This window comes from Telmatherina bonti (assembly GCF_933228915.1).
Source record: "Telmatherina bonti genome assembly, chromosome: 1".
Classification (NCBI taxonomy): Eukaryota; Metazoa; Chordata; class Actinopteri; order Atheriniformes; family Telmatherinidae; genus Telmatherina; species Telmatherina bonti.
Window position 1 is genome coordinate 35,490,471 of NC_136619.1, and position 14,847 is coordinate 35,505,317.

Below are 14,847 nucleotides of genomic sequence, written 5' to 3' on the forward strand. Positions count from 1 at the left end.
TCCATCACAGCTGTTATCCAATGATATTTTATAATTAAATTTCTCAGTTCTATCAGTCAGGTTGTTTATAGAAATTGTTTTATTTGACAAAAAAATCATTGTACCACTTTGAATTATGATCATGATCAATAAGTAAAGGCAAAACTTGTTCAATTATTGTGATTTTTCAAACATTTGATCAGGGTTATATCGGTAAGGCAAGGCTAATTTATCTATATAGTACAATTTAACAACATGGCAACTGTTTATTTATACAGAGCCATCTGTGTTCTAGTTGACCTTACTGACTTGCCGTATACTCAGTTATTGGGCCTACTGCACATGTTCCCAGAGATCCCCCCAAAGAAAGGAAGTGACTGTTTTCTGTATCGTGGTTATGCAGTCCTTTCCCTCGGTGATACAGATAAAGTGGTGAAACGTGTGCATTGCCTCATTATTCAAGTACACCACAGCAATTAAAAAGTGTTTTACAAAGACAATAAAACATTACAAAGTCAGCATCATTTAAAATCAAAACAAGAAAGTGAGATATGAACAATGCTTGTAAAATACTACACACAGCTTAGAATAACACTGAATGAACTTCTCTTTATATTATTTAACAGAAATATATGCAGACGTCGCTTTACTGTCATTTACTGACTTTCAAAATGACCACATGAGTGAGTCACTGCTTTAAACACACACCAGATAATCAGACACATGAGAGTAAAATATACGAGGCCCACTGTCAATATACCAGGCAATCATGGGGGTAATATTACTCTTTGTGCTGCCTTCAGACAGACTGAGGTCCTGCACCACCACACATCACAATGCTCCCCTGACTGCCCATTTTCAAGCAGATTACACCATCGTAGCAACAAATGAAATGGGCCAGATGAAATTCAGATGTATTTTTCTCAGGTTAAAAATATAAAACTGGTTAATTAGCATTCAGTTATAGTTTGACACCACCCACACACTCTTCCTTCCCAAATCTTATCTAAAAGTTTTCTCAGATTTAGTCTCTAGTCATCGTTCAAGCCATGGCAAAAAGTCTGTGCTGAAACTGATCCAACACTGTTACAAAAGCTGCTACAAGGTTCTTCATGTTGTCTCACCAATAAGAATACAAACTGCAACATTAACTAAGTCCTATGATCAGTTCATTGCAGGCGAGGACATTATGCATGTATTTTCTTCGAATAAGCTATTTTAATCTATTTGCTGTGATTCCACATGAACAACTGTGTGTGTGAAGTGGGAACCATCTGAGCTTTTTGCTGGATTTAGATGATATGACTTGTATGCAATATGACAAAAAAGGTAGCATTTAAAAATATATATAATTTGTGTTTAATTTTGCAAAAAAGGTTTTTCTGCTAATCTTGTATAGCATGGCTTATCGAAATGTGCAAAAGGGTTTAGCATGAGAGACAAAATCCATTAATGAATATGGGTGGGAAATTGAACTGAAATATATTGGATATCAGGATTTTTTGCTTCAAACTTTAAAAATTTATTTTTAACAAAAAAAATTAATAAATACTAATAATCAATTATAACATTCTTGTCATTTTTCTTGTTTTTATTGATCTTTTTACTTGTCGTCTTGGGCATTATAGCGGCATAATGATGGTCTGGCTACTGTGTTGTTTTTTTCCTAATTGAAATAAAGAAAAATGATGAGCAAAAAACAAAAGTTTTCCATTTCTTTTTTGTTTTTAGTCTTGTTAAATGTTAAAGAATCGTGAGAATCGCAATTTAAATTAAATCAGCAACCAAACATTTAGAATTGCATCAGAACAAAAGCATATCGTCACAGCTCTGTTTATTAAATTTTTAAAATTCTGAGTACAGAAGTTTCCCTTTAGAGAGTTTTTTGGATTGTTGAACAAGGGAAATCTCTGAATACAAAATACATTTTAACAAACTGAACAATTGATACATCAGTCGTCATAATGGCTTCTCTGTGCAAAGATCAACAGCACCTTCCTCTAAGCCGGCGATCCAGCATCGCTAAACAAGCTGGCAGGCATAAAAATGCAGCTCGGTGCTGACGTGTGAACATGAGCTCATTTACAGTCTCGTACTGATCATTAAGTGAAAGCATGGAGTTAATTTTGTGACCGTCTGGAAAACTGCACCATTGTCAAAACATTTCTCTCCACCGAGGTTCTGACACTCTCTTCTCTCTGTACGAATCTGAGCGAAGTCTTAGCACAGTAGCTGATGGATGACCTCGTAACTGTTTTAAGCACTCAAATGGGCCCACAGGAAGAAGATGTATTACCCATCAAGAAGCTCACCCTCGGCGCTTTGTAGAGAGGGGGATGGGTGGGGATAGGTGGGGAAGAAAATGTGGCTGCTTTCACAAATTCAAAAGGGGATGGAGGAAAACTGTATATCACCTCTCCGAGCCTGTCCTGCTCGCTTTGATAGTCACACCTCTTCCTTTCTCTGCTCTCTTGACCTGTAAAAAAAACCGGCACATGTGAACAATTACGTGGTTGTTTTTGTCCCTTTGTCCCAACTCTTTGTCCTTGACATTTTTCTTTTCAGAGGTTTTTACCTCAACTCCCTCGCAGGTTTAGTTTTCGTTTTAACATTAATAGGACATCATTTATAAGATGCCTGCTATCCGTTCGTCACTTTTCCTCTCACTGCACTGATAAAAAGGCGTGTTAAATTACTTTGTCTTCTCTCTTCACTTTACAGTTCTTCATCCTCCTCCTGCTCATCTTCTTTCTGGAAATCCTGTCCATCATGCTTTTTTTCATCTACCAAGATGAGGTAAGACGCCTTGATGACTCTCCTGTTAAACTCAATTGTTTTGTCTGCCGGCAGATGAGAGGAAATTTGCTTTGAAGAGTCTGTCGGGTTTATGAGCCTCAGGATTGGACTCAGTTGTAAAGATATTTTAAAGACCATGCAAGCAATGTGCCTGCCAGCTGGTACAATGGCTGAATGAAATTTAATGAATTTTGGTTTCCTTTTTTTTTTTTATTTTTTTTTTTTTTTTAAATTTCATTTCATTTAGGTTTCCTTCCAAATAAACAAGTCAGGCAAGATAAAAAGTAGTGAACGAGCCATCATTCGGATTCACATTTATAATCCCTTTGCATTGGAAGGTTATGTCTCATTCCATCTGTCCTCATTTTAATTAAGGATTTGGGAACTGTGTATTGGATTAGTCAGGAAAGAAAAGATCAAACAAAACGATGTGTGGCATTTCAAACATCAGACCCTGAAAAGTTGCGTCAAAACCAGAGATAAGGACTCTTTTTGTCCATGAAAATCTGTCAAACACAGAGCAACAAGAATCATCTTTATGAACTTAGTGTTATTATGTTGACACTGTATGGCAGGGTACCATCCTGCAGCATTTAGATGCATCCCTCCACCAACATACCTGCATGCCACTCAGCTCAGTAGAGGCCTGGTAACAAGCCGTTCATTCGGTTCAGCAGTTTGGGGAAGGGTTGCATCAAATTGTTGTAAGATAGTAGATCTCAAGGACAAAATTGGACATCCCTGCTGTAAGGCAACATGCCTAAAACAAGTCAAGGTTGATCATTACGCATGAATCAGATGTTTGAAATATAAACAAAGTTTTTCTAAACAAACAAACACCTTCCCAGAAGGGTCCTAAAGATTATTTGTGATTTCTTCTTAAAGCAGCAATTTTAATTTTACTCTGAACAAAGAATCCAGAATCTACATAATATGTTACTGTGTTTGACAAACTCAACTGCGGTTAAACAATATCAACACCAACAGCTGTGAAGGAATGCCGTTGTACAAGTCAACAACTGATCCTTTCATTTTTTTTTTTAAAATTTAACATAGGGCCCCTCACCATTCATTTCCATTGTAGATAAAGCTTTTAATGATCTGGTGCTCAATAAACAATAATTAGTCAGGATTATGGATGTATCTTTTGAGTTAAACCAGTGCAGCTGACTCTGTAACAGCCGGCACTCATCACCAAGTTAAATGAAAATAATAATTGTAAATCTCTTTACTCTTTACAAGATTCGTCATGTTTAATTATTATCTGTATCCAGCTTCCTATCAGTACGGCATTTGATTCTGCTGATAGCGCAATGTCACAACACCAATCGACAGGATAGATTTACTACAGTATAATCAATGAATGACAGCTTTCTGGAAACACACATATTATGATTGTATTGAACTTTAATACAGTTTAAACTCTCATTCGGTGATTATAGAGGGTTATTTTCTTATTTTGGACATAATGTTGCAGCTGTTCTGATTTCATTGATTTAAGTTTTTCTTTCCATCTTTCATAAATTGAAAGTTTTAAATGTTAATTGCAAACCCAATTTGTCAAGGTAAGTATTTAGTAATCCATTTTTTGAAAGCATCAAGCTAATTAATTCTTATTTCATAACTACTGTGAGTCCTTCTGTTTTTATTTAAAAGATTTTCCACCACATTTGCAAAAAAGTTCACATTTTTTTGCAATGATCATGTACTGATATTAGGAGAGCCACTGAAAAAAATCCTGTTTGTGCTTCTTGAAATTGTCAGTTCTATGTTTTAAGGCGCGTTAAAAAAAAATTACGTTGTGGTAGCTCTTTGTTTTTTTTAAAGAATTTTTTGTCCAGATAGTCAGATGTTTGTGCTGATGGTCATTTGTTTCCACTTTTTACTTCACCACTAAATACTCCCTCTGCAACTTGCTCCAACGCAAGCCAAATGCATGATCGATTCACACTCATACAACTTTGAGAAATGTAGGGTAAATTTTTTTTTAAACCTTTGCTCAAAACAGCCAAAAATACTTTGCATCAAGTCTGTTTAGATATTTATGTCAGGGAGAAATGGAGATGTGGGGACCCAACTGTACAATGAACAGGCCAGGGAAATCCTGTCAATATTATTTTAATAGACTTAAGGACAACTGGAGAGACACAACAGAACAAGAGCAGAGGGATAACAAACTGGCAAATCAAAACCAAAACAAAGTAGTATATATACAGAGAAAACACAACAAGACACAGGTGGATTGAATGAAGTAAATGAAACCAGGTGAACTAATGAAGAGGAAAGGGAAGTTAAACAAATACACAACGGAGAAAAACTGCTAAATAATAGGAAGGGAACCAGAACTAAAATCAACACAGAAATGACACTCTATGACAATTTATTTGAACAATTTATTTTAATGCAGAATTTATGGGGAGTACTCAAACTCGCCGCTATGAGGATCAGATTTGTGTATTTTTGTGAGATTATGGTGTGTCTGCAGAGCGTAAAACAACACTAATCTCTGGCAAATCTTAGTAAAAGTCTTTTGCTGTCAAACAGGGATTTTAATTAGTCCTTCTTGCAATTATTAACAGCTCTTTTGGAAAGTATTATTAGCCTTTCAGACCTCAGCTTACCCTCACAGTTTGAATTAGCTGTCATTTCTTAATTACATTACAGATAAAAAAGAAAAAAAAAAAAACTCCTACCTGAAAACACAATCTTCTAAAAGCTTTGCTCTGCCTTGTGGGCATCAATTATTTTAATTTCCAGAATGATAGGCAGCTACTTGATGAATACAATTGCCTTGAAATCAGCATTTACCAAGTCTATTTTACTGAGTAGTGGACCAACCAGCCCAAACAGGCTCATACGTGTCTGAGACCTCGGAAAGGATAACTTGTGCTCACATCTCTTGGAGTGTCTCAACCTTTGTTGGGTGCTTTTATCCTTTTTGGTTTTTTTTACTTTCAAGTCTTAAATTTTTCAAATAAATGTTTCATCCCCAGTACAGTTAACTTTTTATTGGCTATTGATCAACTCATTTTAATCAGGGAGCCCAAATATTGTAATATAATCAAAGAATCCAGAATACCCAGGTAGATAACGAGAGCCCAGCTAAGTGGATGCAAGGAATAAAATTTGTTTATAAATCACTGGAAATTTTACAGCTGTCTCTGTTGCATTATTCATGTGATGAGACAGAGTCTGTTATCCCCAAAGACTTAGGCCAATGCTAACCCCTAAATGTAAACTCCTTTATTTATATTTTGGTAAATAAAAGCCTTCTTTGATATTTCTACTTCTTCCTCTTTGAATTATGTTTGCGACCATAAACCTTGGACCTGCATGTACTTTGTTCTGGCTTTTATCTTTTTGCTGTTATAATTCTTTCATGGCTATATAAATTGCCTAATTTCCTTTGCCATTTGTCTTTAGTGGTGTAACCTACTTTAGTATTTCTGTAGTTGCGAACAGTGTGGACCTTTCATCCAATCAGCATTGCTCTGTTGTGCTTTGCATGAATCATGCATTGTAATATCTAAACTTCCTCCTAGTATTTTTGCTTATATTTACTGCACTCCATTTCTCAGCCAATTAATAATTTGGCTTTTTCTACTCTGGTGGTGATTAGTGACAATTGCAATAAAAGAGGAAGAGATGGTCTGGATGTTAGGAGCTCATCCATGGTGTGAAATCTCCTGCAGTGAAGAATGGGAACACCAAGGGACTAAGAAATTATAGTTTGCTTGTAAATAAAAAGCTGAAAGTAAACCTTAAGTACTAATATCTATTAAACACTGTTAAACTTTGTTTTGCCTATCATCGCACGTCAACAAAGCTAAAAATTTGCTTTAACTTTCGTTGCCTTTTTGTTTACAAAAAAACAAGCAAAGTGCCAAAAGCAAAGAAATAATTGTCTCAGATTTTCACATTTATTTAGTTAACTCATCAAACTCATTTGATTGTTTTTTGAACTGTCATGGTTTAAGTTTGGCCAGCTTGAACACCGGCTTGAAGTCAGTCTACCTCTGATGTCAACTCATAAAAATGACAAGTATGTGTCAGAAAACAGAAATCGTAATAAAATATAAATAAAATGTTTTCTTTTTGGTGTATTCAACATGACTAATACCCCTGACAAAAAAACAAACAAAAAAAATATTTTTAGCTACTGATGTGTTAAGAGGTCAATGTTAGTTCAGGGAGGGAGAAGACTGCTAATCCCACGAGAAGTAACAGAAACACTCCATATAACTTTCAGAGACAAGAAGCTTTGAGTGTTCCTGCAGGATTGCAGCGATGCATATGGTGTTAAGAAGACACAACGATGTTTTCAACAGCACAGCAGCTTTACCAGTATTCCTGCTACATCTGACAATGTTTTAGCATTCTGCATATTTATGTTATTCACTGTCCCGAAGAAACTACTTAGTCTTATACCTTAAGATATTTAATTTATACTATTAATAATGAAAAAAAACAAAAACAAAAAAAAACAAAAAAAAAAACAACGTACAAGCTCCTCTGCATAATAACTCAAGTTAAAAGAACATTCAAGCCTGTTGAAATAAGAAATGATGGAATCATCAGTAAATACTGATTATATGTCACAATTATATCATTGATGGGTTTTGTTTGTACCTGGATTGATTGAATCAAAGAGAGTTTTCTTGGCATTGCTCGTCTCAGTATGGCATAATATCTATGTCAAGATCTGATGGTAACAACTAAAACTGAATACAAAAACATCCAATAGTTCCTGTAGTTCTATAGATCTAAAACGACTGAATGTTGTGAGCAAAAGATTAAAGTGTAGAGTATCTTTAAAAGAATTCCCTGAGGATACCTATTCATTATTATTATAAGATCAGATAGATCAGACATTTTATTTAATAGACTTTTAAGCCAGATGCATATCACAAAACAAGCCCCCCCCCCCCCCAAAAAAAAACACTTCTTGAAATAAAAGAGTCTATTCAGGATTACACTGATTTCTATCTTCTAGATTCCCATTTGGTTTTCAAAGCCTGTCCTGTAATTTTCAGGACCTGCTGTTTTTCACCTTTTTCATGATAACACCCTAGAAGCAGTCTTGTAGAGTGCAAGCAAATGCCATCTCTCTTTCTAGATGCCATAACTTAAACAGAGTGCGGCAGTCGGTGCATGTTGATGAACTCCATCCTACGCTCCAGGGATGGTCACGCTCAGTGGTCTGGTTTATTACACCTGCTTTAGACCTGATAAAGAGCAGGGGATCACCGCTGGAAACTACTTCAAACAGCTCACAGATCTTCCACATGACTCAAACAGTCATCATTTGTTTCACTTTGTTGGTTCCTAAGGATGATGAAAGGTCCTGCGACGTTAAGTTCAGTGGAACCAGTGTGCTTTAAAGTGTCACTGGGAATAAAAGTAGGGAACTCAGTGGCAGAGATATTGAAAATGGATGTTTCAATAATTTATATCAGGGGTGTCCCAGATGGTCCTTGAGGGCGGCTGTCCTTCAAGTTTTGAATGCTCCTGCTGCAGCACACATGAATCAGGCAATGGGTCAACATGGTTGGACAAAACTTGACAGCGAGCCATAGCAGATATTTCATAGAAATCAAGTGTGTTAGATCAGGGAGACATCTAAAACGTGCAGGATTGGGGCCCTCGGGGACTGGAGTTGAACTCCTTTGCTTTATACCATGAGCTCTTGGCTTTCATAATCACCTGAAGGCAAAATTGTCCTTATCGGTCAAACAAACAGACTATAGTTCCTGTTAAATCAGTTTGTGAACAGATGCCTTCGGCGGGAAGAGCTCTGTTTGATAACCTCTGTTTAGTAAGTATTGATTTCTCGGCACTGAAAGATTCACTTTCAGCAATGATTCAACCAGAATCTCTGATTAATTCAGGTAACTATTTTTTAAATGCTGAGTTCCCTCTAATGCACCAAAAGAATCCTAGTTTATAGAAATTAATTGTTTGGATTTAATTGAATTATGAAGTCTGTGGTAGGACATTAAATTTAACATTACAGGTCAGAGTTTGGGATTTTGAGGGCACTCCATCATCCCAATACAAAGGCGGACATTGAAGTAAAAAAAAAAAAAAAAAAGCTAAATTTGTTGTGTATTTCATATTGTGGTTGGAATTCACCAAAAAAAAAAAGCAGTGAAATGTTGCACTGTAAGTACAGAGTTTTTTTCATCACTACTTCACCTTTTCATCACGACATGCTCTACTCACTTCCAAGAAAGCATTTCTATCCTATTTGACCTAGCATTGCTACGTTGCTGCTAAGAGATGCTGCTTAGGGGATATTTAATAACAAAAATAATGACATTTTCATATTCTAAAAACCTCATTAATACATATTAATACACAAATCACCACGGGACAGTCCTTGAAGGTGTTAAAGAGCCTTCAACAAGAAGTCCTGTGATTTTTGAGAGTTTTTGAAAGGGTTACATTAAATATAGTTTAATCAGACCCAAAAAGTCTGACAAAAATATTAAAGATGAGTCACAAAATTGGGTTCAGATTAAGGTATTTTTTACATACAAGGCTCCATCTGTTTGTGATCTAACCTAGAGCTAACCCAGAACTGGCCTGTCAGATTACTTCTAACAGCCCACTGCCTAACTAATAGTGACTTTACTTAAAAAGTAAATTCATTATTTAAATCAGCACCAAAACTGGAAGTGCACCACATGGACATTTTGCTATTTAGACTACAGGGAAGACCAAAGACACTGGCTTCTCATGAAAATGTCAAAGGAAAAGAAGCAAGAAATTTAAGAGCTAAACTGGTAAGTATGCACATAATGTCAGATTTTCTAATCAGGAGGTTCTGGAAGATTCCTGTCTTTACAGCACAACACCTTCAGACCCATCACAATCTGTGGGCGAAAGATAATAAGAGTAAGAAAATTTGGTCAAATCCGAGTGCATCACTCATGTAATTTTTCTGACATATGTGACCTTCACATGCGTCACATAAGTCACCGTTTCTGACGGTCATCAGAATGTGTGACTTTACTGTGGGCTACTTCATTAGGAGGAAGTCAGATTGCCATTTCCCAACTGAGCAACATATAAATGTTTCTTATACTGCTTATTATTTTTATACAAGGATTTTAAGAGTTCACTTGTCTATGCCATTCATGCAGAGAAATGTAGACTAGCCCCCCCTGCAGTCACAGATCCTGTTGTGACAACAGTACAAATGCATAAATAGATAAATAAGTGGATAAATAAGAACGGGCCTACATTTTGACCCAAGTAGTTATCTAGAAGAATAATTAGTAGCAATATGCGAATCAATGTGTAATTAAACTAAACTGGCAGGATAGGTATGAACTGCTTCTTCCTCCCAGCAAAAGTATACGCAGAGGTGCAGCATCACGTCTTAGCATGTGGTGCACTGGAGACCAGTGTGACATGCAGTAAGCTTTGGAGATATTTCAGCTCCACAAACAGCAACAACGTGCTGGTTAATGTGTGCATGCGTGTGTGTGTGTGTGTGTGTGTGTGTGTGTGTGTGTGTGTAAGGACCACAACTTTTCTCAAACATCTGAGAGTCAATCATAACAGAGAACCAGTGGTAATGTGGTAATGTAGGAGAGGGCAGGTGCTGCTAGGGTGGAGGCAGACAGTACTTCATTATTTTAAACTTTGCAGGAGGTACCATCAGGTGCTGCCAAGGGGGAAAACATGGAGCTGTTGGATATCGTGACATCGTTGGTTTTTGGGGAATTGATTGTCTGTCTGACCGTAATTGGTTTAAGTTTTGTGCTGAAGTTTAAAACTAAGGCTTCCTGTTTTTTTTTTTGTTTTTTTTTTTATTTTTAATATATGCAGTACTAAATATCTTCATTAAATATGTAAAGAAATAAATATTAGGATAGATAATTGCATGCATTCAGCTTGGGGTACCATTTCTCCAAGATCACCTCAATTACACAGGCCTAGATACAGTCGGGTAAGATTACCTAAAGACTAGGTTTCATTAAATGATTAAATATATGGAATAAAACAGCCACAGTGAACTTTCAAAGACAAAAACAGTACAAGTACTCAATAGAGAAGATGGAGAATCCCATCATTAAATCTCATTTGTTTTGACTGATGATTAACTGAATAACTAGGGATAAAAAGCTGAGGTGTACATCCCTGTCATATTTGTGTGGACGGCAAATGCTGCGGGTATCTCAGCATCTGCTCAGTCGATAAAAAATATAATGTGCAGAGGCACTTCAAGATGACCCACGGCAAATTGGACTATGAATATTCAGCAGGGTCAAATGCTCACCAGGCAAATAAAAAAAATAAAAAAAAACCAAACAAAATATAGAAACAACAAGAAAACACTTAAGACTACCAGTAAAGTTTACACAAATTGGCCTGTGTGTGTGTTTTTGGTTGGTCCTTGTTAGAGCTTGACTGCTAGAAAATATTAATAGTTATAGTTTTTAACCTATAAACTGGTTATAGTTTTCTTACTTGTGCTAAAAGTCAGGAGGTAATGCCACTGTGGATTTAAGTGACTGTGATTTAAATAAAAAGTAATGGTGCTTTGTGTTAATTATAGAGCTTATATATCCAATACGTTTAATGGCCAAAGCCAAAGCCTTCCAATAATTTGGCCCATGGGAAATGGGAAAGCCCTGATTTAGCTCTTAGTTTACAGTTTCTTCCCTGCTTTTTCAATCCCCCTCTACCTGTCCATGGTGTGTTTGTATTAATTTCAGCCTTTCCCGTGCTGTTGGTAGCACACCTATGGTTTGGTGAAGGACGTGACAATGACTCAGCTGCATATTAAAAGGTGTACTCACTCGCATTTACAGGTGTAGCTGTAGAGCTCCTTTCACGTGACCTCTGTGAACCAGTGTTGCAGTTCAGTGGTGCTTCATAAGTGGTTACCATGGTCACCTTCACACTTGTAAACTGATTGTAATTTAAGTGATAAACTCAGTGGTGTAGTCCAGAGTATATGTGGGTCTACGCAGTATACGTATGGTGCAGTTAGCCATCAGTTGTGATAACTTTAGATATAATAAAGATATATGTATATATGTTTATTAGCCTGTCTGTGTGCCAGTTCTGGTTTAGTAATTTCATAACTCTTCTTCTCTGAAACCAAAGAGCAGAAAATATGTGACCATGAGTAAATATATTGATGGATTTTGGGGTAAACAAAATAGAGTAGTCTTACATGTCACTTTTTCTGGAACACCGTTTTTCTGGGCTACTTTTTTCTGTTTTTAAAAAAAGGGTGAAAAAGAGTATTGAGAGTATACCTACTTCATGAGGGACCACTAAATAAACTGGATAAACTAAACCCATGTTATTCGCTGAGTAAGCTTCCTGATCCAAGAACATTTAGGTTAGAGGCAAACTTGATTGACTGCGTTTAAAGCTAGTATAATCATCTGATTACTGTGTCCATAGTTAGCTCCTTTATGAAATTCTGTTTCACAGAGAGGGATACCTTCATATGGATTTATTTATATATTAGATTACAACTATGTTATTCTGCCTCAAAAAAAGACTCAAGGCTGCTGTGACTTAGATACAAATAGTACCTGCATGAATAAAGCAAGCCTTATATTGTGTTTCTAAAATATGAGGTTGTGTGTTAATGAATCTTCATGCACTGTGCACTAATTCATTGTGGATCTGAGTACATTAAATTATGTAGTTTTCAGCAGAACCTGGTCTAATATTGTTAAGCACCCAAAGGAATAATCCTTTATGTATATTACAAACCAGAAGCTAACTTATGTAATCCAAGCCTCGCCCCCTATTTCTTCATCCAAGCTCAGCGCTTGTGTTGAAAAATTTAACAGGCCCATCTTATTTATGTCATTAAATGACAGCCTGTCATGTGTAACTTGACATGATCAGATGTTTAATATTCTCCACCCTGATGCACTAAGAAAAACTGATGTGCTATGTTTATTTGCTGTTAATGTATGCGGTAGGAAGTATCGATATACAATGTAACTGGATTTCTCAACCGATCCCTTTCTAAGTCCCACACCTACATCTGATTTGTTGGTGATGCATTTAATTAAGCGCAAAGCTGTATTCTTCCCACACATTTAGATGAACTTAACGTGATGATAGCCCCCATTAAAATAAACACTGAGTTATTAAATTGTCTCTTTTTCTTTCTGGCACAGAGCTCAGCATATGTAACCTAGAGGCTAGCTGCATTTACAAGTTAACAAAAATCTAAGATGAGATTTTATTTATAACTAGACTGTGCTCATGTGCTGAGAGTGGCGCCAGCAAACTGTTTTAAGAAAAGAGCACAAACTGCAGCATTAAGAGCAGCGGTCAAAGAAGAGATGACCAAACGAAATGAGTACTAATAAATACATGATAACATATGTACAATTATCCTAATATTCCCTCCAGTTTATCATTGATGAGCCCCAAATTCATATAATCCATGTATATTAATCACTCCATGCAGGTTTTCAGTATAATCTTCATGATCATGATGTTAACAACAACAAAGACCTAGAAGGAAAAAGGAGCTAATTGTTCAGTTTAAACATCCAGTGCAGCAGCGTGACGTTTCCACCGTCCAGAAACAGGGCATGATAAACTGAACGAAACATCACACTGCCAATCATTTTATGTACCGTGACCCGGAAACAGAAAACATACAGGAAATGAACAGGAAGAATACCAACAGCACAACTCCAATCAGAACAAGGAATTTAGTCAGAACCGTCATCTACGGACCGGAAGTCTGTAAAGACCACAACATACAAAAGACTTGTGATTGAATTTGTGATTGAAACACTAATAGTCTAAATAATCTAGGTCCACAATATGCTGCAACCATTTGTGTTTTTCATTAATTTTTTTTTAATTTAGCAAAGAGATTAATTTACTGAAAAACGCAAATCTGAAAAGGGTTCACCAAGTAATGATGCTGAGTTGAAATTTAATCTTTAAATGGATCTTCTTGCCTTGTTTACGTTCCATTTCACACATTGTTTCACACATTCACACCTGTTTATGAGCTTGCTAATAGAATCAAGATAAAATTCTGTTGTCATTTTTAAAATTAACTGATTAAAATGCTCATTTAATAAATGCCCTCAACTCATTTGAGATTGCTTGTGTACACACACACATTCCCACTGCATATGTAGCAATGACAAACGAAGCTCCCCAGGCTCTTGAGAGCATGCTGTCTGTCAAAGTGCTGCTCTATTTGCATCCATCAACACAGGTGCAAAAACAAAAAGTGTCAGGGACAAAATACGAACCCCCTCAGCCCCTGACAGCTTTATGTGACCCATTTCCACGGACTTGTCTTCAACTGACCTTAAAGCAATGTGCAAAACCAGCTACAATAAAACGAAATGGCAATGCACAACAGATAGACTGGAGCACCAACAAGAAGTGACAAAAAGAGAGTAAAAGGGTGCTGCATGGAAAGCTGGAACATAGTCAGAGGAGGACATAAAACTACAAGTTGCTGTCACTGGATTATTAGATGCAGAAACTACTCAGTTAAAGGTGTTCAGCAGTTACTGAGTACAGAGAACTCTCTTTTAAAGCTGTCAAGTCAACAAATGAAAGATACCAAGTGTTGATGTTATGAAGCAGAAATCAAGATATGCACGTACTTTGATCCAAAAGCAGCTGGTCTAACAGAAAAAGCAGATGAGCCCTACTTTGGCTGCTGCTGATGGATTACTCTACTGTGGTAGCAGGTATTCTCAAGATTAAGTCTCCACACGTGCACCAAGAGGAACCAGAGGGGTCTGAGTTGGATACATTCTTCAGACTAATTAAAACCAATGATCTGTAGCCTGCCTGCTTATTTGTTAACCAGGCATGACAGTGCAGAGACTCTGCATTGGTTTTTTTTGACAGAAACCCCCGCCCCCCCATAAACTAACTCTTTATACACTGTGTCTACCACCTACTTGCACAGATCAAATGTCGGTACAGCATAAGACCGAATTGTGCTTTTAAGACTTGTTAAAAAGAAAAACACTAAAAATAACAGTGACACTAAGAAGTAGAAAAATTCTGACTTGTAAATAGTTGCATCATAAAAACATGCAT

At 36.5% G+C, this 14,847-nt stretch overlaps 1 protein-coding gene across 2 annotated transcripts in view; it reads left to right on the plus strand.

The window, feature by feature from the left end:
* Window positions 1–14,847, plus strand: part of tspan4a (tetraspanin 4a) — a gene marked incomplete at its 5' end in the record, with an annotated part of 202,685 nt that overhangs the window by 129,572 nt on the left and 58,266 nt on the right. For both annotated transcript variants that reach the window (XM_079265094.1, XM_079265093.1), the window contains one exon: window positions 2,701–2,775. In XM_079265094.1, the coding sequence (XP_079121220.1) occupies window positions 2,701–2,775 (75 nt within the window). The remainder of the gene's footprint in view (window positions 1–2,700; window positions 2,776–14,847) is intronic.